Source organism: Leptonychotes weddellii, chromosome 14, assembly GCF_054177405.1.
Source record: "Leptonychotes weddellii isolate Sample4059 chromosome 14, ASM5417740v2, whole genome shotgun sequence".
Taxonomy (NCBI): Eukaryota; Metazoa; Chordata; class Mammalia; order Carnivora; family Phocidae; genus Leptonychotes; species Leptonychotes weddellii.
In genome coordinates this window covers 77,687,582-77,713,954 of record NC_138382.1, presented here as the reverse complement: position 1 = coordinate 77,713,954, position 26,373 = coordinate 77,687,582, and the positions used below count along the sequence as shown (strand labels likewise).

Here is a 26,373-nt window from a genome sequence, read left to right as displayed (position 1 = left end):
AACAATTTACTAAAAAAAAATAAAATAAAAAAAATAAAAATAAAAATAAAAACAATTTACTGGTGGGGAAGCAGGTGCCTGGGTGGCTCAGTCGTTAAGCGTCTGCCTTCGGCTCAGGTCATGGTCTCAGGGTCCTGGGATGGAGCCCCGCATCGGGCTCCCTGCTCCGCGGGAAGCCTGCTTCTCCCTCTCCCACTCCCCCTGCTTGTATTCCCTCTCTCACTGTGTCTCTCTCTGTCAAATAAATAAATAAAATCTTAAACAAAAAACAATTTACTGGGGGCGCCTGGGTGGCTCAGTCAGGTTGGGCAGCCCACTCTTGATTTTGGCTCAGGTCTGATCTCAGGGTTGTGGGATAGAGTCCTGTACTCAGCGGGGCATCCACTTGAGAGTCTCCCTCTGCCTCTGCCCCTCCCCTTGCTCTCGCATGTGTTCCCTCTCAAATAAATTAATAAAAATCTTTTAATTAAAAAATAAAAAAAAAAGATTTACTGTTTAATAGCTAAAATTTGGAAATAACCCGAATGCTCAACAACAAAGGATCAGTTAAAAAAAACACACGTGGCACATCCATGCAGCAGAATAGGGTGTGAGCCAGCCCCTCTCTGGAAAAGTCCGCAGGGAGAGCGGGTACTAGTGGACTGTGTTACTGTTTGAGGGTGAGCCGCCAGGGAATACTCTATTTCTGTTTTTCTTGTTTTTTAATTTATCTTATCACCTGGATGATTCTCAACAAGCCCAAGTTATTTCTGCCCTCAAACTGGGCCAGAAATGGGGAAAATACAAATCTGTGCCACTGGGACCACCGCTCCCTCCTCCCTGGGCCTCCACCCCACACCCGCTCTGGCTGTCTGGGATGCGGGATGCTGTCATGGGCACTCCTCAGCCAGATTTCAGCTCACCCCTGGAGGGGAGGGGGCAGGGCCAGGCGTGACTCAAGCACACGATACAGCAGGGAGGGAGTCCAGGAAGGCAGAGCGCAAGGCCTTCCTTTGGAGGGAGACACCTGTACTCCGTGTGACCTTGGGGAGTCGCTAAGCCTCTCTGGGCATGTTTTCCTCCAGCCTATAGGAGCTGGGTGTGGGGTGGGTGCTGGTATCCCACCCAGACGTGGACACGGACGAATCCGCAGGGGCTCTGCGTCCATCGCGCCTCTTCCCTCGGGTGCGGGTGCAGGGGTTCCCATCTGAAGGGCCAGCCCAGGGGCCTCCCAGGGCGCACGAGGTGCGGGTCACGCCCATTTAAAACCTGGCCCCGCCCCGGGGTCCGCGCCTCAGGAAAGCCCCGCGGAGCCCCGCACCCTCCCCACCGCCCCCCCCCCCGCCGCCCGCGCCCCGGGAAAGTCCGCCCGCGCTCCGCTCCCGGGTCCGCGCCCTGGGAAAGCCCGGCCGGGCCCCGCACGCCGCCCGCGCCCCGCCCCGGCGCCGCGCCCCGGCGCCGCGCCCGCATCCGAGCATCCGCATCCGAGCATCCGCACCGCTCGCGGCGACCCCATTGGCCGGCCCCGGCTCCGCAGGGCCGCCTCGCAGCCAATCGCGGCCGAGGGGTGGAGCTGCAGTCTGCGCCGGATGCTCGGGGCCGCTGCTGCCCGGAGCGTCTACTGGCCGGAGCTGCCCGCCAGCACCTGGCCCCTCGGCGGCCGCACGGACACTGCGAGCAAGGGCGGCCATGCAGGAGCCGCTGCTGGGAGCCGAGGGCCCGGACTACGACACCTTCCCTGAGAAGTCCCCGTCGCCGGGGGAGAGGACGCGGGTCGGGTGAGAGTCGCGGGGCATGGGGGCTGCGGGTAGGGGCCGGCTTCCGCCTTGGGCCTTCTCTGACCTTCCGTGAGTGTCCAGCAAAGGTCCGTCTGGCCCCCTTCTGCCCCAGACACCCCAGTCCTATTTAAGGAGCTGTTCTCCCCCCGTAGCAGGCCCAGCCCCCAGCTGGCGCAGCCAGGGTGAGGGAAGCCCAGAGAGGGCAAGGGGCTTGCTTGCCTAAGGTCACACAGCAAGCTTCAGAGGCAAAGCTGCCAGCGGAAGGCAAGCCTCCTCTGCTAGAGAGAAGTGCCCCTTCACCCGTGTCTCAGCCACGGGGGTGGGCTTTGGGGACTGTCCTGGGGATTCTCCAAGCGAAAGGACACAAGGTCTGGGAGCCCTCGGCCCAGCCCAACCCAGCGCTGCCCTCCGAGCCCCAGCCGGCAGTCACTGGGCTCAGGACCCGCAGCCTTTCAGCCACCGGGGGAGGAGGAGCTCCAAGACCTCATCACTCTGCCCACCCCCACCACCACCAGGGCCCCACAGAACAAGAGGGTGTTCCTGGCCACCTTTGCCGCCGTGCTGGGCAATTTCAGCTTCGGGTATGCCCTGGTCTACACGTCCCCTGTCATCCCAGCCCTGGAGCACTCCTTGGACCCGGACCTGAGTCTGACCAAAACCCAGGCATCCTGGTTTGGGGTAAGGGCCCTCCTCTGAGCTGGAGACGGGCAGAGCAGGGTGAGCGGGGACCCATGAAGCTAGGGCCCCCCTGTAGGGCCCTGGTCTTCCCCCTCCCTGATCCTCACCAGGTTGTAGGAGCGGCAGTGGGTGAGTGAGGTCAGATGATTGCTCTGAAATATAAGGAGGAAGTGATTGCTAAGAAGCTGTGGGAAGGAGACTGTGGAGAGGTGGTCCTCCGGGTCTCCCTCCTGCCCCAGGCCCCCCCCCACAGACCCCCACAGCCGAACTGCCACAACAGAGCGGGCACCTCCCTGGATGATAGGGGGCAGGGGCCTCAGATGCCAATGGGAAGAGGCACTGGCTGGGGCAAGGAGGGCCCCAGGACTGAGTGTGGGCACGTGGGAGGGAAGAGCGGGGGCCCTGAGAGTCCCAGGATACTAGAGTTACCATCTCAGTAGCCTCCGATTTACAATTACAACAGAGCAGCTAAGATGATACCCAGTGTGTCCTGAGCACTCAGTATGTGCCAGGGTGTGCTGCTGGGCACTGTACATGAGAGCTAGTTGACTCCAGGGCCAACCCTATGAGGTGGGTACTCCTGCTGTCCCCATAAAACAGCTAAAGAAACTGAGGCTCAGATAGGCTAAGCAATGTGCCCAAGTCACTGACTGGATCCTACTCACTACACTCTACAGGGAATCCAAGAACCCCCAAATCTAAAAATGCCAGGGACTTCAGGTCACAGAATTCTCCTGTCTGCCGTAATAGTATTAGACATTTAAACGTTCGGCTGAGCTGAACCACTATGGAGAGGTGGCCCCACATTACTCCCCAGAGCAGGACTCCCCATGGTGGCATCTCTAACAAAGGGTTGTGCACATGATGCTTGCACACCTCTGGAGACAGGAGGCTCACTACCAGTCAGGGCCTGGATCCTGCAGGCAGGGATCTCACGATCAGCCTAGAAAAGTGGCTGCCCCTAGGCTCTGATGGGGGGTAGGAGTGTTGGGTGCCCACACATGTCTGCCCTCCACCCTTTTTCTGCAGTCCATATTCACCTTGGGTGCAGCAGCTGGGGGCCTTAGTGCTATGGTTCTCAACGACCTCCTGGGCCGGAAGCTCAGCATCATGTTCTCAGCTGTACCATCAGCAGCCGGCTACGCGCTCATGGCAGGTGCCCACGGCTTCTGGATGCTGCTGCTGGGGAGGACGCTGACAGGCTTCGCTGGGGGTCTCACAGCTGCCTGCATCCCGGTAAGGCCAGGACTGCCCACCCCTGTCCCCTCACTGCCTCAGCACTGTGCTAACAACCATGTGGCTGAAGTCTCCCGGCCCCCCTCCCAGCCCCCCGGTCAATGGAGATATGTTTGCCGGAGAACCTCAGCTCACCTGCAGCAGGGCAGCTAATCTGTCCCCACATCCCCAGCCAACCTCACTTTGGACTCCTTCAAGTTCCCACCCCATTTCCCGACAGTCAGGCACATTGCTCAACTGAAGAAAATCTGCGTTAAGCAATGGGGAAAGGGGAAGTCTCTCCCCTCCCTAGGACTCCTCCCACAGCTGCACCCACACCCTGTCAGGCGCCAGGGCAAGGCCAGCAGGGGGCTAGGGATGCCCGGGAGGAGCCGAGTCTGGGTGCCTATGGGCCTCCCGCCTCCCCACCTCATGCTGCCCGTTTCAAAGGCAAGCACTTCCGCCCACTTGACGGTTAGGGAAATGGACAGAGTCACAATCAGGACAAGAGCCCCATCAGAAGACCCCACTTGTCACTTCCCAAGGTTCACCGGGGCCACCTCTCCCATCTTAGCCAGGCCCAGGAGCCTAAATCTCACCAAAGGCCCTGGGTGGGCCGATGTGTCTTGCAGGTGTACGTGTCTGAGATTGCTACCCCGAGTGTTCGTGGGGCCCTGGGGGCCACGCCCCAGCTCATGGCAGTGTTCGGATCTCTGTCCCTCTACGCCCTTGGCAAGTATCATCCAAATGAGCACTGAGCACCTCCTGTGTGCAGGGGTGGGAGTGACAGGGTACCGCTGAGCAGACAGGGCTGGAAAGGCAGTGAACACGCCCCAAAACAAACCCCAGCTGGGGAACAAGATACCACTGTGCTGTGTACATCTAGGCAATACCCTGCCTCTCTCTGGCCATAGGGGAAGTCCATATAGAAAAGAGATCAGAGCCCATCTGGTTGAGATGGGGTGGGGATTTGGGGTAGAAGCCTGGGGCCTTGCCTGCTCAGGCTACCTCTCTATCACCCTGCCATGGCCCTTGAGACCCTCCAGGGACCTCCTTCTATGTGCTGGGCCCGGTGCTAGGGGCCAAGCAATCCCTGGGGCCCCTCCTGGTGTAGATCACAGAGGCTTGGGGCAACCAGGGTAGGCTTCCTGTGGGAGGTGGCCCTGGGACTAGCCCTTGAGGACAGATGAGGTTGCTCAGAGGCCTCGACGGGAGGGAACTCTGTCCAGCCTGGACCCCAGCTCCTCACCCCATCCTCACCTCCAGGCCTCCTGCTGCCATGGCGCTGGCTGGCTGTGGCCGGGGAAGGGCCCGTGCTCATCATGATCCTGCTGCTCAGCTTCATGCCCAACTCCCCTCGCTTCCTGCTCTCACGGGGCAGGGACACAGAGGCGCTGCGGGCGCTGGCCTGGCTCCGTGGGGCCGACACCGACATCCGCTGGGAGTTCCAGCAGATCCAGGACAACGTCCGCAGACAGGTGTGGGAGGGTTGGGTGCACAGCTCTGTGTGGCTGCAGCCAGCCGCTAGGCCTATCTGAGCCTTGGTTGCTTTTCCCGGGGAATGGGGATAAGAGCAGCTCCCACCTCCAAGAACCGGGGGGAGGGGAGATATTGCCACACTTGACCCAGAGCACGTGCTCCGTGCTGCCAATGCTTGGGCACACAGAGACCCTTACAATCAAAAATCTTCCTTGACCCACCCGCTCATCCAAGAGCCTGGGGTTCAGGCGGGGGTCCCCCAGGCCTGTGAATGGCCTGGACTGCCTCCAGGCACAGGGTCCTTCCTGGGGGGAGAGAGGAGGCAGTCTCCTACCCAGCCCCATGCAACCCAGGGTAGGGTGGAGCCTGCTGGAGGGGCCGGCACAGCTTCCCCTCAGTGGCAGCTTCATGTTTCTAGAGCACCCACATGTCGTGGGCCGAGGCCCGGAACCCCCACATGTACCGACCCATCCTCATCGCCTTGCTGATGCGCTTCCTGCAGCAACTGATGGGCATCACGCCCATCCTTGTCTACCTGCAGCCCATCTTCGAAAGCACTGCCGTCTTTCTGGTGAGAGCCCGACCCCACACCACCCGGCATCTGGGAGGCCGTCCCTTACTGAGCACCTGCCCTGTGGCTCGTGTCAGGGGTGCGTGGGCCCTGTGGAGACCGCCAGGGTCTCCTAGCTGGTTTTGTGCCACGTCCCTGTTCTCAGAATAATGTTTATAAGTAAACTTACATATTTTAAAATATCCGGGATTCCAAAGGAACCCGTTGTCTAGAAGTGCGGAGCCCTTCGGGGTCATGGACCCCAGGTTCAGAACATCTGCCACTCACTGAGGGAAGTCCCTTGCCTCCAAACCTCAGCTTCCGCCTCTGTAGACGGGAGATTAGAGGGTGTGCCTGCGCCGGCCGGTCCTGGACTCAGAGGGAGAGGAGATTGAAAGATTAGTGACAGTGCAGTCCCACAAGTCACTGTGGCGCCTGGATTCCATGCTGGCCCGGGGGGCCCTGTGGGCTAGGCTGGGTGACCAGAGGAAGCACCTGACACATGGTGCCTGCTCAGCAGCTCAACGCTCCAAAGGAGCTGTGGCCACAGCCTGGGACCGGAGCGTCCCGCGGCCCCTTGTTGGGGTACGGGTGGGACAGGAGCAGCACGCTGGAGCCCCTCAGCCCTAGCGGCTTCCTCCCTGCAGCCCCCGAAGGACGATGCGGCCATCGTGGGGGCCGTGAGGCTCTTCTCCGTGCTGATCGCCGCCCTCACCATGGACCTGGCTGGCCGCAAGGTTCTGCTCTTCATCTCAGGTGAGCACTCGCCGCCTTCTCCCGCCGCTGACGATCACACGCCTGCCCGCGCAGGGCGCGCTGTGGCTGGGAGCTCCGGGGTGGGGTGCGGGGTCGTCCCACCTGCCCTGTGGGTCCCGCCTCCCCAGCACCCAGCACAGGGCCTGGCATACACCCGCTGCGGCAGGAGGGCCTGCGGGGGCCACAGTGTGACCGAAGCTCCAACGCAGGCAGGCAGAGCTTGCTGCTCTGCAGGAAGCATCCGGTCACTGGCCGTGGCGGCCGCCTGGATGAGAACTGGCCCGCGTAGGGTGCAGGGTGCTGAGGGGCTATGCAGAGGAAGCACCCGGCTCAGAGGGTCCTGGCCCCCCCTCCCGAGGGCCACCTGTCTGTCCACAGCCACCATTATGTTTGTGGCCAACCTGACGCTGGGGCTGTATGTCCACTTCGGTCCGAAGCCTCTGACTCCCAACAGCACCATGAGCACCATGGGCCTCGAGAGTGTGTCCTTGGGGGGCACAGAGCAGCCCCTGGCCACCCCCTCCAGCTACCTCACCCTCGTGCCCCTGGTGGCCACCATGCTCTTCATCACAGGTAGGTGTGCAGCGACTGCACCAGGATGAGGGCTCGGGAGGCTGATGGCCAGCCAGAGGGGGGCTGGCTTGTGCTCAGGTGTGAGGGCCCTGCTAGGGCATGGGCGGGGCACCGTGGTCCTGGTGTGTCAGCGGGGTTGGCAACCCGGGGGTCTCGGCAGCTCCGTGCAGGCAGCAGAGGCCCCTCGTCCTCTCTTGGCAGGCTACGCCATGGGCTGGGGGCCCATCACCTGGCTCCTCATGTCGGAGATCCTGCCCCTGCAAGCCCGCGGTGTGGCCTCGGGGCTCTGCGTGCTCGTCAGCTGGCTCACTGCCTTTGCCCTCACCAAGTCCTTCCTGCTGGTGGTGGTGAGTAACTCGGGTGGGGCTTCTCGGTCAAGTCCTCGGAGGGCCCCCAGGTACTCCCGGGCCAGGACAAGTGAGCCCAGAGGGCCTTCTGTCCGGGTGGCAGTTGGGGTCTCCCGGCAGGGTCCCTGCTGGCCAGCCCACATAGGGCGCTATGTGCCCTTCTCCCCACTCCTGGCTCAGACCCCCAACAGGCCCTGAAGCCAACCAGAATCTCGTTCCCAGCTCCCGGGAGGGACAGTGTGACTGGGGCAGCCAGGGCCAGGGCCGCCCCTGGTGTAGCCAGTGGGTCAGGGCAGGGTTTGGGAGCACGCGTGGTGGGCACAACCCCGGCAGAGAGGCGCAGATGAGCTTGGGGCAGGGCAGGAGGACGTGTGTGGTGGCTCCAGAAACACAGGAGCTTGCTTCCGCCAGGCTAGGGGGTGCAGGCCTCCTGCAGGTGGGAGAGGTGGCTGTCTGAGCCAAGGCTGAGGCCAGAGCTCCCGGCCAGGGCGGGCCATGCTAAAGCATTTGTGTCTCATGCGGGAGGCAGTGAGGAGCCCAGGGAGACCCCTGAGCAGGGGAGTAAGGGGAAGGCCCCTCAAGGCTGGCTAACACTGGAAGGGTCCCAGGAACCCCCCGTGTGACCAGGCATCCCCTCCATACCCCCAGAACGCCTTCGGCCTCCACGTGCCTTTCTTCTTCTTCACTGCCATCTGCTTGGCCAGCCTGGTGTTCACTGGCTGCTGGGTGCCTGAGACCAAGGGCCGGTCGCTGGAGCAGATTGAGTCCTTCTTCCGCACTGGGAGGAGGTCCTTCCTGCACTAGGTGAGGGTCCCCGCCCGGGGTGCCAAACCACTGGGCGCAAGGCCTCTGCGCTGGCCACAAGCCTGCACGCTGAGCCCGGAAGGCAGCAGCAATCTGCCATCTGACGGAACACAGGAGGACCAGACAGAAGCATGGCAGGCCCCCCACAGGGCACGTTCTGGCTCTGGGCAGGCAGCACCCCTCTCCATCCTAGGCCCCAGCTCAGGCAGCCTGCCGTGTTGCACGCTCATCGGCCAAGACGCACCGGCAGAGGAGGCAGCCATGGGCCACAGGGGAGCACACGGCCCGGGGGCCAGGACAAGGCCCTGCTGGCTGACCTGGGGCCTGGTTCCTTACTTGGGTGCAGAGGATGCGCCAGAGGGCTACAACGAGGAGAGAGCACAGGGCGGGAGACGGTGGATGGATCCACACAGGGACATCATCGTGCCATTTTGTTCTGATCCGCTTAGTCACCATGGAACAACTTGACTACAGGGAGGAAGACAGATCTGTACTTCTAAAAGTTTATGGGTACTATGGGGAACATTCTAGACTCCCACAGGCCAGGGCCCAAGACCCAGCACAGACACTTCCTCCTGCACCCACCCAACCTCTGGAAACGGGGCTCAAGCGCTCCTGTCTGCAAACCATGTTCACCCTGTTTGTAAAAATAGATCAGGCTCTTGGCCTTGGACTGGCAGGATGGGGTATATTGCAGGTGGGGGAGCCCACCCAGCAGCCAGGTTTGGCTAGACCCAAACTCTCAGCCAAGGTTGCCAGGGCCTGCTGCCCTAGGCAAGGCCCCCTCCGGCCACCCCCGACCTGTCCACAGTAAGGCAGAGGGAAGGGGCGAGGCAGCCGGTGGGGGAGAGCCTGGCCGCGGGTTGGCTCTGTCCCACAGACTCAGCCCTCCCCAGCTGTGTGACCTCGGCAAGCCACATTCCTCGTCTTAGATGCTATGAGCAGGATTGGGACAGGGCCAGCCGCACAGAAGGTCCTCAATAAAATGGCAGTTACTCCCAGGGCCAGTGGTCCCAGCCTGCTTGCTTACGGCACCAGGGGTGGGGGTGGGGGTGTGGAGGGAATAGGCAGTGTATGAGCAAGCATACAAACTCCCGCCAGGCTTTATTGCTCAAAATGCACACTGAACACTGAGAAGGTGAGGGCCCCGAGACAACAGAGTCCAGACCCGTGGAGGCAGGAGTGGAACCTGGCGGCCCAGCCCCTTCTGCCAGCTGGACAGATGTTCCTTGCGAGGCGGCACCCCACACTGAGGGATGGGGTCACTGCTCCAGGATTGCTTAGCCCTACTCGCTGGGAACCTCGGGTCCATCCTGGCCGGTGACTGAGGGGCTGGAGGGCCCTCCCACCTCTGCGCCTGCCTCTAGAGCCCACCCGACACCCACCCGACTTCCCGACAGGGTAGAGGTGCAGCCCTCCTGAACACAGAGCCAGCCCCTCTCCTCCTGCAGAAGGAAGCCCCCGCCATCAAGGCCCCTGCCGCAGGGGCAGGAGGGGTGGGCAGGAGTGACCCTTGCGTCCCACTTCCTGGATAAGAATGAACCAAGAGGGGCGCTCCTCTTGGGAGGTAGACAGGTCTTACAGCACACGCAGAAGACACACAAACACACACACGGCAGACACAGAGACACACCCGCCCGCCCAGAGAGGTCTAGAGCCCACAGCCCTTTGAACCTAGCGCTTGTTTGAGAGAGGTGGTCCCAGGGGACCCCCGAAGGCACGTGTCCCACCAGGCCAGCCACGCTGCAGTGCCCTTGCCACCCGGGGGCCCAGCCTGGTCAGGCCCTCTGGAGGGCCGCCGGGGGCCACTGCTGACAAGGAGCCCTGGGATGTGTCCCCAGGACAGTAACTGCCCCTCCTGCTGTCCAACACTAACAAGCCCCTGAGAGGAGCGCTCCCTCTGGGAAGCAAGGATCTGGACACAGCCCAAGGTCTGTTTCCAACAAAGCAGGACTGGGGCTGAGCTCGGGGCCGTGAGCAGGTGCCGCCAGGGTCCTGGGAGAAGGAAGAGCAGAGCTAGGCCCCAGATGGAGCCTTTTCCACACCGCCCATTTCTGCCCAGTGCCGCCTGGGCTCTGTCAGGTCCCATCAGACAGACCTAGCAGCTGGGGGCAAGTCCGGTGAGCGGAGCCGTCAGCGGGCTGAGGCGGACATACGCGGGGGACACAGGAACACTGGCACGGAAGGAGGCCGGGGGAGACGGTGCACAGCCCAGGCAGGGCCGCCTCCTCGTGCCCCCCGCACAGGCTTTGTTCCCAGATGGCCTGGGTACAGCTCATGGTGGCGGAGGAAGCTCTGGCCTCTGCCCAGCTCTCAAAGGCAAGAAGCTCCCCGAAGGCAGGGTCGGGGGCAGGCCAGCAGCAGTATCAGTGGGTCGAGCTTAGCCCTACTAACTGGGCTTGGGTCACTGCTAACATGGCAGGACCACACCAGAGAGGTGGACAAACAGCCCCATGGGAGAGGAGAGCCTGCCCTCCCCACTCCCTTAGCACCAGGGCCTTGGGGGTTGGGGGGAGAACCTGGGGGCCCGGGCCAGGCCCATGAGAAGTATCCTGGAACAGCTTGTCCAAGCTTCCAGGGAGCTGGGGGAGGGAGCACTCCCCGGACGTCCAGCCGCTGCCAAGGCTGCTGTTCTGGGTACTCTAGAAGCATCCCGGGAGTGCTGTGGGCTCCCACGAGAGAACAGAGAGGCAGGGAGGGGCCCGGGCAGCGGCAGACCATGGGCAGCAGGGCACCACTCTGTCCCAGTGACAGGTGGACAGAGGGGGCCCAGGTGGCTCAGCCTACAGCATACTTTCCTGCCTGGAGAGCCAAGAGGAGGCTCCCTCTGCCCAATGCCCGGGCCCAGCATCTCTGGGGGAAGCTCCTCCCAAGCGTTCAGCAGATCCCCGGCGGCTCTGCTAGCAGTGGGAGTCTGGAAATGCACACGACGGCCTGTTTCCGGCTGAGCCAGGCCAGCTGTGCGTGGGGCCAGGCTCTGCTCTGCCTCCAGCCCCGTGGCCTGGGTCACCCCTGGGGCTGCCCGCTGTCACTGCCAGTCTCCTTCCTGCTGGCCGAGGCCCAGGGCCGGGAGACACCAAGCTAGAGAAAGGAGAAGACAGAAGAGGACTCCAGGGATAGGGACGGGGGTAGAGGGGCTGATGGGAGCCAGGCAAAGGCTCCTCTTCCAGGCTGTCCTTCAGGGTCAATGCTCCAGGCCTCATCCCTGCAGGACGTGTCCACACAGAGGCACAGGAGCGAGCAGGAAGCTCACATTACAGCTCCCCCTCCAGGGTGTCCGTGAGCTTCTCCTCATCCCCCTGCTGCTTCTGCTGCTGGATCCTGGCATAGGAGATGGCATCGCCCCTGGGGAGAGAGCGAGTCAGCGTCACGGGGGGAAAGACCCCAGGCACACAGCCCTCCCAGCCACTATCAGATTCCTGGCCTGTGACCAAGGCACGACCTGCAGGGACACCCTACTGGGCTCTGGTTTCCCCAGACACCTTGCTGCTGGGATGGCAGACAGGTCCCCTCTAAGAGTGGCACGGCTGCCTGGGGTGCTGGGTGGAGAAGGACTCAGAGTTGCAGTCCGGGCTCTGAGGACAGAGGAAGAGGCTCTCCCAAGCCACAGACCTGCCAGCCCCACTATGGGCTGTGGCAAGGTACAGCCAGGCCAGCAGAAGCCCACGAGCCCTCCTGCTCCCGTCCCCTAGAGCTGAACACCCCGAGGATGCTGACAGCCTCTGTGCCTCAGTGTTCACAGAGGGGTAACGAGGCCCCTCCCAGACCCTCCTCCCTGAGAGACTTTCAGGAGGCAGGATGTCAAGATCCCCCCGCGGGGGGCCAGGAGAGGCACACTCACTTCTTGCCCAGAGCAGAGAGTCCATACAACACCCCAGTGGCGAATGCGATGGCATTGCCCAGCAGCGTGGTCAGGGTCAGGCTGATGACGACGGGAATGATGGCCATCCTACGAGAGAGGCAGAGGTCAGGGGGTACTCCCGCCCTGCGGCGGCCTCGCCGCTTCCAGGCCCCCTCCCCAGACACCAGGTGCAGGAAGGGTCCCGAGAAATCAGTCCGGACACAGGTTCACAGCCAGGCTTCAGAAAGTCCTTAGACACACAGGCACTTGTCTGCGAAATTCTGTGTATTTTCGGGGAGAAGATGTAAAGCCTTCATCAGATCGTTGACAGGGTCTGTGGCACACAAAGGATGAAACAGTACTGGGATAGTCTGCCCTCCCTGTCCATAAAACAGGCCAACCAGAAAATCACATGTCAGTCCACCCCCTAGTGGCTTTGTGACTCAGCAAGTCCCTGAATTCCTCCCGTGTTAGTGTTAACGACACACTACAATGCCCGGAACAGCATCAGCACCAGATACATGGTAGCTCTTTGCACTGCAGTAAAACCGGCCACATCTCACCACCAAAGAACCCAAAGCTTCAACTGCATAAGGCATGGGGTTTCCTGCTTGCTAGGTCCCCGGCCGGAGCAGCCCCAGCTCCGTCTGGTCCCGACCTCTGTCTGGCGCCACCTGGCGGCAGGTGTCCGCTCCGGCTTGAGTAGCCATGGGGCTGACTCTCCAGATTCTGGCAGGGATTCCCAGACCAGGGTGGCGGTTAGGTTATCTACTCAGGAAGATACTGCGTCTGGAGGACCAGCACTCTGTCCTGTTGCTTCCCTGGGCCAGACTGTCTGCCCAGAGGCCTCCCCTGCCCACACGCACCCTGCACACAAAGAAGGTAAGACTGGACCACCAGTTGAATTCCACCTGACTCTATTCAGGCGGGACAAGTGATCTGAGGTTTTACTGTGGTCATAAAATTTCTAGGTAATAAAAGAATAACAGATGGGGCGCCTGGGTGGCTCAGTCATTAAGCGTCTGCCTTCAGCTCGGGTCAAGATCCCAGGGTCCTGGGATCGAGCCCCGCATCGGGCTCCCTGCTCGGCAGGAGGCCTGCTTCTCCCTCTCCACTCCCCCTGCTTGTGTTCCCTCTCTCGCTGTATCTCTCTCTGTCAAATAAATAAAAATCTTTAAAAAAAAAAAAAGAATAACAGAAATCACCATGAGGGAAAATCTTCAGTCAAAACAAAAGCACACAGGCTGGAAAAATATTTGCATAAAATATAACAAAGGACTGAGAAATGTTCATTACAGGAAACGTAGAACTTACTAAGTAAAACATTAAGATGCCAAAAGGTAAAAAGTAAACCAGACCATTTCCAAAAAAGAATATGCAGTTAGCAAAGCCGTCTGGAAAAACACCTCACCTCCGAAACAACGGACACAAGTGTAAAATGGTGCACAACCCTGGGAGGCTAGAGAGGTGACAGAAACTCGAAAGCAATGTAGTCATGTACTGAAGCCTTTTCAATGACTGTGGTCTCTGACCTAGTAAGTGCACATCTGGAAACATATCCTAAGAAAAGCATCACAGAAAAAGCTTTGGCACATCGCGGGTTATCACGGTTTGATTTGATTTGCACCACAGTTAACAAATTAAGAAAAAGCATAATGTACACAGTGGAATAAATATTCCCATCATTAAAAGTAACGTCCTAAAGTCTTTGTAGTGATCCTGAAAATGTTTATATCACGATATGGAGTGAAAAAAAGGAGGATACAAATTCCTTTAGAATGGTTATGACCGTGTCAGAAACCGGTTTAAAAAGCTGCCTGCAGAGTAGCAGACCAAAACTTACCAAAGCGTTCCAAGTAGTGGGGCTTTAATATTTTCCAAATCATTTTTAATGAATGCATGTTACTGTTAGTATTTTTAAAATACATTTCTTAAAAAAAAAAAGGTCAAGGCAAAGGACACGATGACAGGCAGCGCTCTGTGATCCTGTATTACTCTGTGGTGGAGACCCAGCGGGAAGTGGCTCCAGAACAGAAAGAATACGTATCTGGTGCTGTCAAAACCACTGGCCTCCACCAAAAGTCTCCGCTTTCATTTCAAAGATAACCTAAACCCTAGTAACTATTGCTGTTGCTGCCAGAAGCTGCTGAGGGCCTCCTATGCACCAGCGCTGTTCTAGAAGCTTCTGTGTATTAGACACATCCTGAAATTAGTTCAACCTCATGACTCAGGTGGACAGGGCTGCATACGGAATCTGTTGTTAGAAGTGGGAAAATCAAAGGAAAGCATATAGAAAGGTGACCGTTTCTGTTCTGCAACTCGCCCTCATGTCAGGGCACCTGGACGGGCCACACTCTTGAAAGGCTGCCCACAAACACATTCTATGAACCTACCAGAATCTAGTTAACAACTCCCAAATGATGGGCCAACATTCCAAGCACTGCTCACTTTTCTCTATCACACAGCAGGCCACGGGGCACCCACATCCCACATCTGAAGTGCGGAAGACTGCAGCGGTGGGCTCGCTCCCCCGCCGCGCCATCGCGGGTCACACAGCACAACGGCCATCACCAGAGAGCTCTGCGCAAAGCTCTCCCAGCCTCATCCTCGCTGACAGTCCCCCCACGCGCCAGCCACTACCTAGTGCCTGCCCTTCAGCTCCTTGAGTCTTGGGAAACGTGTCAGGGGCCCTGGAGGGTTCAATGTCCCCACCGTCCCTGCCTGCCCTGGGGCCCCTCACCCGCAGTAGAAGACAGCCTTCTGCCAGGAGCGCAGCCGGTCCACCTTCTCCGCCACCGTGTTCGCAAACTCAATGAACTGGCAGCAGAAGGGCGCCTCGCAGAGCAACAGGATGAAGGCGTTCATGCTGGAGGGCAGAAAAAGAGAGGGGCAGGCTGACAGGCCTGGGGATATGGGGGGACCCCAATGCCCAGCACCAGAATGCCTCCTCCCACCACCCCCCGCCCCGTCTTCCTCTCAGGGCCACTGCTGAACCACTGCCCACACACCAGCCTCCCTAACCAAAATGAATGCTCCAGAGGAAGAATCTGGTCTTCCCTTTATCCCTCTGTCTTCGAAGGAGACAAGACCCCCTGCATCACGGCGCCGCCATAAGCATAAGCATGCAGTGAGTCCCTCCACACAGAGCACTGGGCAGAGAGCCAGCCGCCACTCGGCTACTAGCATGATCACCCCTGTCACCCATGTGGCCATCAGCACTGGGAAAGCTGTCCCCAGCAGCGGCTCATCCACCAGGATGGCCAGGAGTGGGTCAGTCAGTCCACAGTCACTGAGGGCTGACCCTCGGCAAGGCCACACAGGGAGGAGGGAGCTTAGCAAGCCCTGTGGTGTAGTGTTCTCTCCCCCCTCCCCCGTGCCTTCCTGTATTCTGGCTGGGGACAGCTAACCCGTGGGGACAGACAGAGGGGTCTGCTCCAGTCTTTGTGTTCTCCATGGCTGGGTCACAGTAACAGACACCAGGGCCCTCATTACCTATGTTCGAGAGAAACTCAAGCTGCAGGTGCCCCAGGAGCCCGCCTGAGCCCAGAGCAGGGACTCTGCACAACCCACATTCCCCCACCCCTGGCTCTCCCCAGCCTCCTGTACAGGCCCGTCCTCCCAGCCCTTCCACAGCCAGGCCAGCCTGTCTTCTGACTCAGCCCACTGAAGCCTCGGCCCAGTGCCTCAACACCCCAATCCCCCATGTGTCTCTGGGCCCCACCCAGCAAGCCTCCGCCCTGGCCTGAGTTCTCTGGGGGCAGGGCTCCACCCTGTCCATCTCCGTGCCCCTCCCCGGCCAGGTCCCACGGGGGCACAGGCAATGCCTGGTGCACGGCCACCTCTCACGTGCGCTGGGTGGCTCAGATGTGGCCAGAGCCGCACTGGCCAGTGCTCACCCCCTGCCTTCCCTTCCCACGGGAATGAGCTACCCTGGCAGGAGGCGGGCAAGGAATTCATCTAGGGCATTCTAACCACCTGATCCCGCACCAGCTCTGATCTGCCCCGTCTGTGGCTTGCTCACCTCCAAGCTGAAGCTCCAGATCCCAGCACCGGGCTCCAACCCCACCAGACACCAAGCCTCTAACTCAGGACATGTTTGTGACCCCAGCCCTAAACCCAATAAAGGCCTGGATGGGGGTTCCCCTGGCCTGCCCCTACAGAGAATCAGGAAAACGAAACATGACAGGGTATGAAGGAGGTGAAGCCCTGCATGGCGAGCCCCAGCCCCACCAGGCAAGATAGTCACGAGGCTACTCACATCATCCACACGCCGGCCGCGATGTTCAGAGGGTGGATGGTGACGCAGTTGAAGAGGCCTGAGATGGCGCAAGCTTGGAAGCGAGACAGGAGCAGGAATCAGCAGGGAGGAAGGGACAGAGCCTGCCGGGAAGGACCCCCAGCAGACCCCTTCCGACACCCGACACTTGCCTCCGCCCACAGCACCTACAAGTCTCCCCTCTGCCACCCGAGACAAGGGAGACCAACGTAACTGCTCGGCATCCCGGATGAGGATGCAGGCTCAGAGAGGGGAAGCGGCTGGTCCCAGGCCCCACAGCAAAGGTGTGGCTGGCTGGCTTGGAGGGCGTCTCACCCTCTGTCCAATGCATGGCTCGGAGGGCCGGCCTCTGAACCCCAGCCGTACCCGTACCCACTGCAAGGTACTGAGGATGAAAAGAGAGAAGAGTCTGGAGGGCTCAGGCCAGGCAGGCGCCACCATTAGCAGGGTTGGCCACACAAGAAGCGCTCTGACGCAGAAAACGTGGCTTGGATTTTGGTTGGGACAAGAGCAGCCTCTCCCGGAACAGAAATCAGGACCAGGCAGCCCTGGGTAACCATGTCAGCTGTGTTCTCGTCACTGTTTTAGGCCTGTTTTCTCTCCTGCACATAGGCAAGTGCCACAGCCCAGGCCACCCACCCCTGAAACACCAGGCCCCGATGCCCCAAATGTGGAGCCTGGCCCTGCGCTCCTGACTGCGCCCCAGGGGCAGGGTGTGCCAGGCCCACCTCTGCACACACCAGCTGCCTCTGGGGCCCGCTTCTCCTGGAACTCCCGGTGCCAGCCAGGCACTTCCGGGGCCCTGGCTCCCAGCCCGGCACCCAGCCCAGCTGCCAGGGCCCTAGCTGGGGTGGGGCTGAAAGCTGGGCCCCGAGGCAGCAATTAGCCACCAGTTCATTAAACATTAAACCTCTGTACCTGATCCCTGGCTGGGCCTGGAATTCTGTTGTTTTCCCTTGAAACCCTATGCAGGCTGCAGGCGGTGGAGGAGGAAACCAGATGAAGTGAGCCCAAACTGCAGAGGGACTGCCCTCGTGTGTCCCCCAGGTCTCCTAAAAGGACAGAGGCACATTCTGCCTACTAAAAAGGCGGCACTCCCCTTGGACATGGCACATAGGCTTTCAGGCAGCAAGGCCCCCCAGGGCCACAGACGTGAGTGCCCGCAACACAGTACTGCTTCTGCCTGGCTCTTGGCTGTGCCTGGGCTCCCCTGATAGCAGTCTACACCTGCGGCAGCCAGCATTTCGCCTCCAGCTCCGGCCCTCCCCACACTGTCCTACCAACAGCCAACCTTGGGGGAGAACCAGGTTTCGACCCAAACAGAAAGGCTCCAGCCAGGAGCCCCGTAACAATCAAGGCTGGAAGATGCCCCTGGAGTTTCCAGTGTTCTTGCTAAGTGAGGAAGGCATCCTGTACAGTCCTCTTCCCTCCCAGGCTACGGCCTCTACATGACTGTCAGGACCCTGAATAAATGCCTCTCCAAGGCCCCCACCGGCCAGGAGGGCAACCCTACCCTGAAGTGACTGACCAGAAACACAACCCTTATCTGAATTCCTGTTTCATCCCTGAGCCTTTTTTTTTTTTTTTTTAAGATTTTATTTTTAAGTAACGTCTACACCCAACGTGGGGCTTGAACTCACAACCCCAACATCAAGAGTTGCACACGCCACCAACTGCGCCGGCCAGGCGCCCCTCATCCCAAACACTCCTGTGTGCTTTGCGCCCTCCCCTGTGGTATACTACTTGGTGTCTGCGTAACAATCCCCTCCCGCCGGTCTTCAGGTAAACTGACATTTCAGGGTGATGCCACAAGCTTCTCCTGGTGCTTCATCTGTAGCCCCAACACCATGAAGTCCTGGGGCGGCCCAGGTACCCCACTTTGAGAGACACAGAACTGCATGGGATATCAGGGTGAACCAGGGAGTCAGCAGGGCTGCTGAATCCAAGAGAGTGGGAAGGTGACAGCCCACCGGCCACCGTCAGAACCTTTCCTTTCTCCCCCACTGCCCACTGTCACTCGCTGCAGGACCCCCACTCTGATCTGCAAGGAAAGCAGCTAGCCAAACTTGAGAAGATCTTATCTAAGGCCTGACCTCGAGCCAGCAGTCTCTCCAGAGTCAAAAACATGCTTGCTCCAACAGCAGTGACGCAGTGGGACGTGGCAGTGAGAGGGGACTCAGGGGCGCGTCCCATTATCACCTCTGGATAAGGGCATGCCCTGCCTGAGCCGCACACTCCCACCCCTGCACTCCTGAACGTCCTTCCAGCATCCACCCACCCGGCAGGACTGTGGGGCTGGAAGGGGACCCTGAAAGGTGTTCCTTCTGGCCGACGTGATCAGCATCTGCCCTGCCCCAGCCCTCTGTGCCAGGCGGGCACTCGTTCAAGTCCAGGGGAGGTGCCCTCTCCTCCAGCAATTCCCAAAGCGGAGGGCCGCAGGCACAGGCGAGGCGAGTGGACCAAACAGACTAGACGCGTATCTGCCTTCCGAAGACCTGCCGTATGAGCTTTATTTTACTTCTGTAGCAGGTCTGCCTTCCTGTTCATGTTCTTTCGGGGGTGTGGCAGGATGTGTCGGGGATGGCGCTGGGGAGTACGAGGAGGAGAGAGGAGAGGCGGCTGAGGCAGAGTGGCCAGCAAAGGGAACGCGCCGGCCTCTGGATGGACAGTGAGGACCCCGATGAGAGGCCGCGTCCCCTCGGCTCACTGCCCGGCCCTCCCTCGGGGACTGCTTGTCCGCACCAAACGCCCCACGTATCAACAACCTTGCCCAGAAGTTAAGACGGCTGGCGCCTCCACCCACGCCCAAGTCAACAGGTGAGGCTGCCTCCGGGCCGGGCTGAGCGGGCGCCCGGCGAGCGGCATCTGGGAAGTCTCGGAAAGCCCCCCCGCCCCGCCGCCGACACAAAGGCCGCGCTGTCCTCGCGCTCGGACGCGGCGGGGCGCAGCGACTTGGCCGCGGGAGCTCACTCGCTCCTGGAACGTCCCCGGAGCCGCCCGGCCGCGCGGCCGGGAACCATAGCAACCGCCAGGCGTCAGCTCCGCGCGCGCCCCGCAGAGCCCCCCACCAATGCCCACCCAGCCCCTCCCCGCGGGGGCGCGCCAGAGGGGGCGGGGCCGGATACGCATGCGCGGTGGGCGGCGGAGCCGGCCCCTCCTCCGGGCCGGGTACTCACAGACGGCTCCCAGCACCCCCGACAGGCGACACAGCCAGCGGTACCACCACGTCATGCCCTCGTCCTGCGCGGGCGGCGCGGAGCTGACGGCCGCCGCCGCCGCCCCCGCCCCGCCCGAGCCGCTCATGGTGCCGCCGTCTGGCGCAGCCCGCCGCCCTCACAAAGGGCTCCGGAGCCGGCCGCGTCGTCCCGGCGCGCTGCCTTGTGGGAGAGGCGGCCGCTCATTAGCATAAGGGGCGGGGCTCGCAGGGCGGTGGCGAGGTGCGCCCGAGGGCTCGCGCTCATTAGCATAGGGGGCGGGCGCGCGGTGGCCCTGGCGCTCTCGGTGGGCAGATCCTCCCAGCGGGCTAGCGCAGGGGCGGGGCTTCGCAGAGAATTAACGGGTGCGCCAGGGTCGGCGCCCATTCTTGACTCCGCGCAGTCCCTCGCCCCTCCTCCCTGGGTAGCAAAAAGGAAGACCACTAGGGGTGGCGTGGGGCTTGCTCAGGTCAGGAATGGGTCCGGAGCCCGACCGCTGCCAGGGAATCCCGGCAATGCCATGGGGTGGGTTTTCAAGCCCGATTGGACAGGTTATGTGAAGAAAACGCTTCTCAGACTGCACATTCCGTTTATTGGTACAGAGAGGCTGGAGACTGCCTTTCCAGAGAGTCCAGTCCCTACTTTCCACCGCCTAGCCTTTTGCATGTTGTAGGAAGTCCTAAAGGAGATACTTAAGATTGGAGGGAATCCAAACTGGAAAGCACTGAGAGACCAGAGTCAGCCCTCTGGGGCTTGCGGGGCCCCTAACAGGTGCTCATAAATGTCAGGCTCCTTCTTTTCTCTTCCAGTATCTGGAGGAGGCATCCCACTGTGCCCACAGGTCCCTGGAGGTATGTGCTTGGAGAAGAAGCTAGGGCACGGCCCAGCCAGGCTCCTGAACTCTAGATTGGAGGGTCCAGTACTGGCCCCGTAGGCTGGCATGGGCCTCCAGGAAGCCCTGGCTAAACTCCATCTCAGCCTGGCTTCCCTCTGACTCCCAGTAGAGTGCCTGCTGCCCGTGAAATGTCATCGTCTTCAGGCTGTGGATGTCCCGGATCTGAGGGGAAAGGGGCAGCCCCAAAGGGCCAGCCACAAATGATAACTAGCTAGCATTCATGGAGCCTTTAATATACAAGGCATCATACACTCAGGGTCACATTTAGTCTTCACACAACAGCCCTATCAAGAAGACACTATTATTCTACCCAGGAAACTGAGGTTCAGAGATGTTGTCCTACTTCCCCAAGGACACACAGCCAGGGTGCCAGAGCTGGGATTCCAGAAGCCAGGCTGCCTCCAGTGGGGGAGCTGACACCTTGCAGAGGACAGTTCTCCCAGAACACATGAACCTCGTGGGGGGAGGGGTGGCCCGCTCTTCTGGAAAAGTTTTATCAGGGTTTAAAATTATGCTTCAGTCCTGGGTTAACTGACAGTCTACATCAGAAAAGGTCTTTTCTATTTCACTCTTGTGCGGAGCTCAATAAACATTTGTTGGTGGGTAAGTGGAAGAAATTCTTCTCTCCCATTCTTTCACTAATAATTTTGAGGTTTTTGAGCAAACTCGGGGGGTCCTCTAGTACAGTACCCCCGGTTCCCATCCCCGGGGACAGCTGTCTAGAATCAGCAAAAGTCAGCACATTCCTGTCCCCATCCTGGTGGCCTTACCGAGACGTAGCTGGTACCAGTTCCCGTGCCCACATCAGTGGCCAGGGCATGGATGGCAATCCGGGCCTGTGGGGCCACGTTAATGAAGATGCGGCAGCCCCCCGAGTTGCTCCCATCGGGACTCATCGAGGGGCTCACGATTTCACCCCAGGGTCCAAAGAGCTGCACGTCACAGTCTGCAGAGAAGAGTAGGTGGATGGACTAGGCGTGGACCACCTCAGGTCCTAGAAGCCCCCAGAATGACCACTAATGCCAGAGGCCAGGGCAGCTCACAGCTGGGGAGCAGTGAAGGGGGGCAATATGGTGTGGTGGCCGAGATCAGGTCTCCCACACAGAAGCCGTCACGGAACCCCACCTCTACCACTCTCTGCCGTGTGACCCTAGGTGAAGGCTTTCAATGCTCTGCGCTCCAAATCCCCCCTCTGTAGAGTGAAGGTAGCGCCCTGGGAGAGAGGTTTTTAGGAGGACTTTGCATGTGCAAAAGTGCTTAACACTGAACCTGTCACAAAGGCCACTGCCGTTACTAGGAGCCCACTGGAACCCCGCCTGCCTGCACCCCTGGGCCCCCAGAGAACAAGAGCCCATGTGCATGAGGCCAGGAAGTAAGGAGCTGTGAGAAGGGGCAGCCAGCCCCTTGGGCACTCAAAGCCTGGCTCTCAGTGAGGGCACTGAGAGGTGTGGGGATGCTGTCACATCTCTGTAGAGGCAAAGCCAGGGGGATCCCAGAAACCTCTGGAACTGGCTAGGGAAGTCGTGTTCGGCCAGCCTGGGCTGTTGGGAGAGGCCAAGTCCCCAGAGGCCTCCCAAGGGCTACTGGAGGACATTAGGGGGGCCATGGGATGCCATCCCCTCCATGAGGTTGTGTGTGTGCACGCATGTACAAGCATGTACAAGCATGCGTGCACACACCAGCTCTGTGGGGGCTGAGCCAAGAGGATGGTGCACGGGAACAGGGCTGGGGTGGGGGGGAGAGATGCACACGGAGGACCCTGAAGGGTCTTGAAGGACATGAGTGCCAGGGCCAGGGCGGGGGGCCATGGTGGCGGCCTGAGCGACAGGGTGAGGACGTCAGAGTCCCACGTCCACCCATGTCGCTGCAAGGCCCCGGCGAGGAAGGGACGCAGCACACGTGAAGGGACCTCATCCTGGGGTCAGGGGGCTAGCTGGCGGGGTCCTCCTCCATCTCTGTCAGTGCCCTCTCTGCCCGGCCGGCCGCCCCGTGGGCAGCAGCGCCCACCCAGCCACCCTGCAGGGACTGGGGGGAGGCTCTGGTGCCCCACCGTACCTCTGGGGGCGGTTCCCGGGGCAGGCTGGCTCCCATACCGCAGCACAACCCCGCCTTCCGGCCGCACACGGCGCTGCCTCACCACCAGCGTGTTCGTTTTGGAGCTGAAAGTCATGCCAGACAGCTTCTCGCATGTCTTCCTCCACGTGAGCCTGTCCCAAAGCAGCAACATGTCCCCTAGGAAGCGGCATGGCAGTGAGGGTTGGCAGCACTGTGGGCCTGGGGTAGACCGAGCCGCGGGCGGGGTCCCCCCACGTCCCAGCTTATGTGACTCTAAGTCCCCAGACACAACCTCAGTTTCCTCATCTGTAGAATGGGGACCATCCCACAGCCGCCCGCGGGATGGCCATGAGGATTCCAGGTGGGGTTGCATGCGGCACATCCTGCCAGGAGCAGGGCAGGCTGGGGTCGTGCTCCCTGGTGCCTGGCAGCCTGACAGCAGTTGTGCACACGGCCCGAGACGTACCAGCACTGCAGCTGAGGGAGCTCTCAAGGACGTGCAGGGTCACCATCTCACCCAGGGGCCGCCCGATGGCCACCGCACAGTCAGTCTGCCCTGGGCCTCGCATGTCAATGGTTCCTGTCGGCTCAAGGTGCTGCCGGCCACAGGCACCTAGAAAGCAGGAGCATGGGTGAACAGAGCTTCGGGGCGGGGCCGGGGCTTTGCGTGCTGGGGAGGAGCCTGGCAGGTGGGGTGGCTGGCATCCTCCTAGGCCCCGCTGGAAGCAGGCTTGGGGGGGGCGGTGGGAGGGAGCTGCATGGGTCCCCGTGTCTCCATCCAGGGCCCAGAGCCGCTTCCAGACACTCAGGTAAGAGGGAGGCAGCGTATACAGCAGGGCATGGCTTTGAGTCCCACAGATCTGGGGCTGACTCTGCGAAACCTCACGTTCCCTTTCCCTTGTTGATAATAAAAATGAACTTGCGCTCTGTCAGCGGAAGCAAAGTGGAAGGAGAGGGCCAGGCCAGAGCGCCACCTCCCAAGCCCATCCCTTCAGTCCAGCCGCACACCTCCCAGCGATCCAAGGGGGCTCCACAGCACCACCCCAGGGGTCCTCCCAAGGAGCTAGTCCCAGCTCTCCCAGTGGAGAAGCCTTTGCCCGCCCCTCCTGCAGCCAGCCAGCTGCCCAGACAGAAAGGTTGAAGAACATAACTGGACTCAGCGGGGCTCTCCTGGGGCCCAGGCAGAAGCCCCTGACGCCGGGGGGCTGGGGAGAGGAGGTGGGCCCGGTGCTGGGGCCACTCCGGAGGAGCACCAGCAGTGGTCTGTTCTGGAGCAGTGGCTTCGTCATGGGGCACCAGACTGGGAGTCCCCTGCCCGGCGCAGGGCCCGGCCCAGCAGCCCCGCACCGTGGCTGGCTGGAGCAAATGCTGGCAGAAGGCGGCCGGCACGGGTGCCTGGGCCTGGGGTCCAAGGCAGGCGTGATGCCGGTGCTGGATGCCATCTCCGCAGGAGACAGAGCACTGCCAGGAGAGAGGAGAGCGAGCTGAGGCTGACCTTGCCAGGGAGCGGCGGGCACAGTGGTGACCACTGGCCACGCACGATCAGATCTAATCTTTGCACAGCCCAGGAGGGGAGCCCGTGTCTCCATTCCACAGTTGAGGAGATTGAGGCTCAGCAGCTGGCACCCACCCTGCCGGCCTGCCCTGCACTGCCCTCCTCCGAGCGCCTGTCTCTACCCGACCCAGATGCCCAGAGCCCTCTGATCGATGCCGACGGCAGCTGTCTGCTTTGCCTCTTCTCCCCTCCACACCATGAGCGAGCGCCTCCAGCGGGAGACCTAACCCTATTTACCTTTGTCTTTCTAGGACCTTGCAAGGTACTGGGCATGGGACGGCCCCGGAAATGCAAAGGTGTGGGATGGAGCTACCTTCCCCTTTATCTCCTGGTGTCTCCAGACCTCGGTCCAGACCTGCCCATCAGGTCTCGGGGCCCTGCTGTGTCTTCCATCTCTAGGTGCCCCGACCACCTCCTCCCACCCCACTCTCCCCCTCCTTTCAGGGGCTCACAATGAATCAAAGCCCCCAGGGTCCCCGTGGGTGAGGACCCTCAGCGGACCCACTCCCCAGCCACAGCCGCAGCCCCAGCACTTACCTGCGTCCAGGTGCTGACATGCCACCGGTAGGTGCAGTCGGCGATGATGCAGGGGATGCTGGCCTGAGGCCGGACCAGAGCCGCACAGGCTGCCCCATCCACCTCCACGTCCTGGCCTTGGCTGAGCTGCACACAGGCCACGGAGCGGGTGGCCGTGCCAAGGCCACAGCTGGCTGAGCATGGGCCAAGGGACATGATTTTCCACCTGCAAGAAGCAAAGGCCCAGAGGGTGGCCCTGAGCCCAGGGAGGGCAAGCCCTTCCTGTCAACGGCTCACCGTTCCTCTGTTATCCAAGGAACAGGGAGGGGGGAGAAGGTGCCCCAGGAGAAGGCAAAACAAATCTCAACAGTGGTCAACCCTGCCCGTGGTAATCTGTAATTGTTCAGCAAATGATAACAGCCGACATTTTCCAGAGCTGGGACCAAACCCAGGGAGCCCGTGCTGGAGCCTGAGGCCCTCATTGTGACATTGTGCCACCTCCTGGCTCGCACACACATGCCTTCAGTGGGCCTGGTGCTGTTCTAGACGCTAGGGAGATGTAGTGAACCAGACCAAGACCCCCACACCGCCCTTCAGAGCACATATGCTTCCCCACCTCAGCGCGCCTGACCTTTGGGGCCGGCGGGTCTGTCGTGGGGGCATCTGTGCAATGTAGGACATTCAGCAGCCCTCCTGGCCTCCACCCACTCACCAGCGCCACTAGCATCCCCCTTCCCTAGTCATGACATTGAAAATGTCTCCAGACATTGCCACATGTCCTGTGGGAGGCAGAATGGCCCCTGGTGGAGAAACCACTCGGCTCGAAGGAAGAGACAGACAGCAAACGGGGGAAGAAGTGCTGGGCGGTAGAGGAAGGCAGAGCCAAGAGTCATGGGGTGGGCAGAGTGTGCCGTTCGGGAGCAGTGCTCAGGGAGGACTCCCCACCTCGCTGCTGCCATGCTCCTAGCAGAGCCTGGACGAAAGCATATCCAGAGCAGATGCATTCCCGCAGGGGGAAGGCAGGGGCAGAAGCCCTGAGGCAGGAGTGTGTTCCAGAACATCAAGGAGGATGCAGCTACGTGACATCTGTGGAGCAGCCCGAGCCCGTGTGTGTGTCACATTCCCATATAAGTCCCAGATAAATTCCTGTATGAATGAATGTGCTGCACAGCCAAGGGGCTTTAGCACAAGCAAAGAAGCCAAGAGACACCGGTGCGGGTGGTAAATGGACCATAAAGCTACAGTATTTAAAACAATCTGGTATGCAGGGGATTACAAACACCAGAACCTGTAGAGAGCCCTGACATAGATCCCAACATACACAAGGATCTAGGACACGATAAAGGAGCTGGCTGGGGGAAATTCGGTTAATGATTTGGAAAAATAAGTATGCTCCCTACTTTGCAACATGCCCCCAAATAAACCACAGATGAGCTAAGGCTTTTAACTTAAATGAATTCTTATCTGTAACAGTGTATTTCTTTAAAAGCCAAGGAGACCGACTCGAAGGAAAGACAGCAATATAGCCCATCTATTAAATCTGGTAGTGACACGTGACTGTTCCCTTCCTCTCTGGATGATACAGAAAAGCATTTCATTAGTAAAAGTGCAAAACAACAAAGCAGCAACGGTGGGAGCACTGTGAATCAGGCGGGCAATTGTCTGCTCTCCTCCCGCAGGCTCCGACCCCGCCTCTGGACCTCGCTGGCTTGAGCTCTTGGGTCCCGTGCCCCAGCTGGGACCACCGTCGGGCTCCACTTAAATGCTGCCTTCTCCCGGTGACGCTCGCCAGCCCTCCCACACCCACAGCCCGATGAGAACGGGCAGCGCCGCTTGCATTTTGTTGGAATGTCCCCTCTGACTCCTAGTGCAGCCTGCCAGG

General features: G+C 60.5%; 4 protein-coding genes across 7 annotated transcripts in view; 2 read left to right on the top strand and 2 right to left on the bottom strand.

Moving 5' to 3' along the window:
- Positions 1–1,570: 1,570 nt before the first annotated feature.
- Positions 1,571–9,162, top strand: SLC2A6 (solute carrier family 2 member 6). Of its 4 annotated transcripts, none has more exons than XM_081803883.1 (10): positions 1,571–1,757; positions 2,273–2,435; positions 3,465–3,671; positions 4,283–4,382; positions 4,917–5,128; positions 5,548–5,700; positions 6,327–6,435; positions 6,814–7,008; positions 7,210–7,368; positions 8,004–9,162. In XM_081803883.1, exons 1-10 carry the CDS (start codon positions 1,669–1,671, stop codon positions 8,087–8,089), a joined length of 1,473 nt encoding a protein of 490 aa, XP_081660009.1. In that variant the 5' UTR covers positions 1,571–1,668; the 3' UTR covers positions 8,090–9,162. The 4 variants fall into 4 exon arrangements, with proteins under 4 accessions (XP_081660009.1, XP_081660010.1, XP_081660008.1 ...); XM_081803882.1 differs by having other exon boundaries at positions 1,572–1,757; positions 7,210–7,355; XM_081803884.1 differs by lacking the exon at positions 4,917–5,128 and having other exon boundaries at positions 7,210–7,355.
- Positions 9,163–9,244: 82 nt separating this feature from the next.
- Positions 9,245–19,663, bottom strand: CACFD1 (calcium channel flower domain containing 1). The gene is made up of 5 exons (XM_081803895.1): positions 19,453–19,663; positions 16,259–16,331; positions 14,741–14,866; positions 12,001–12,108; positions 9,245–11,504 (listed from the first exon to the last, which is right to left on the bottom strand). The coding sequence occupies exons 1-5, from the start codon at positions 19,577–19,579 to the stop codon at positions 11,414–11,416; spliced, it is 525 nt and encodes a 174-aa protein (XP_081660021.1). The 5' UTR covers positions 19,580–19,663; the 3' UTR covers positions 9,245–11,413.
- Positions 18,435–26,373, top strand: part of SURF1 (SURF1 cytochrome c oxidase assembly factor) — an 82,999-nt gene continuing 75,060 nt past the window's right edge. The window contains exon 1 of the mRNA XM_081803888.1: positions 18,435–18,441. The gene's annotated coding sequence lies outside the window, so the exon portion shown is untranslated. The remainder of the gene's footprint in view (positions 18,442–26,373) is intronic.
- The window catches only part of ADAMTS13 (ADAM metallopeptidase with thrombospondin type 1 motif 13), a 30,185-nt gene continuing 23,857 nt past the window's right edge, over positions 20,046–26,373 (bottom strand). The window contains 6 exon segments of the mRNA XM_006743993.3: positions 20,046–20,527; positions 21,136–21,311; positions 22,421–22,597; positions 22,887–23,033; positions 23,572–23,881; positions 24,513–24,717. Coding sequence (XP_006744056.2) covers positions 20,342–20,527; positions 21,136–21,311; positions 22,421–22,597; positions 22,887–23,033; positions 23,572–23,881; positions 24,513–24,717 — 1,201 coding nt within the window. The 3' untranslated portion in view covers positions 20,046–20,341.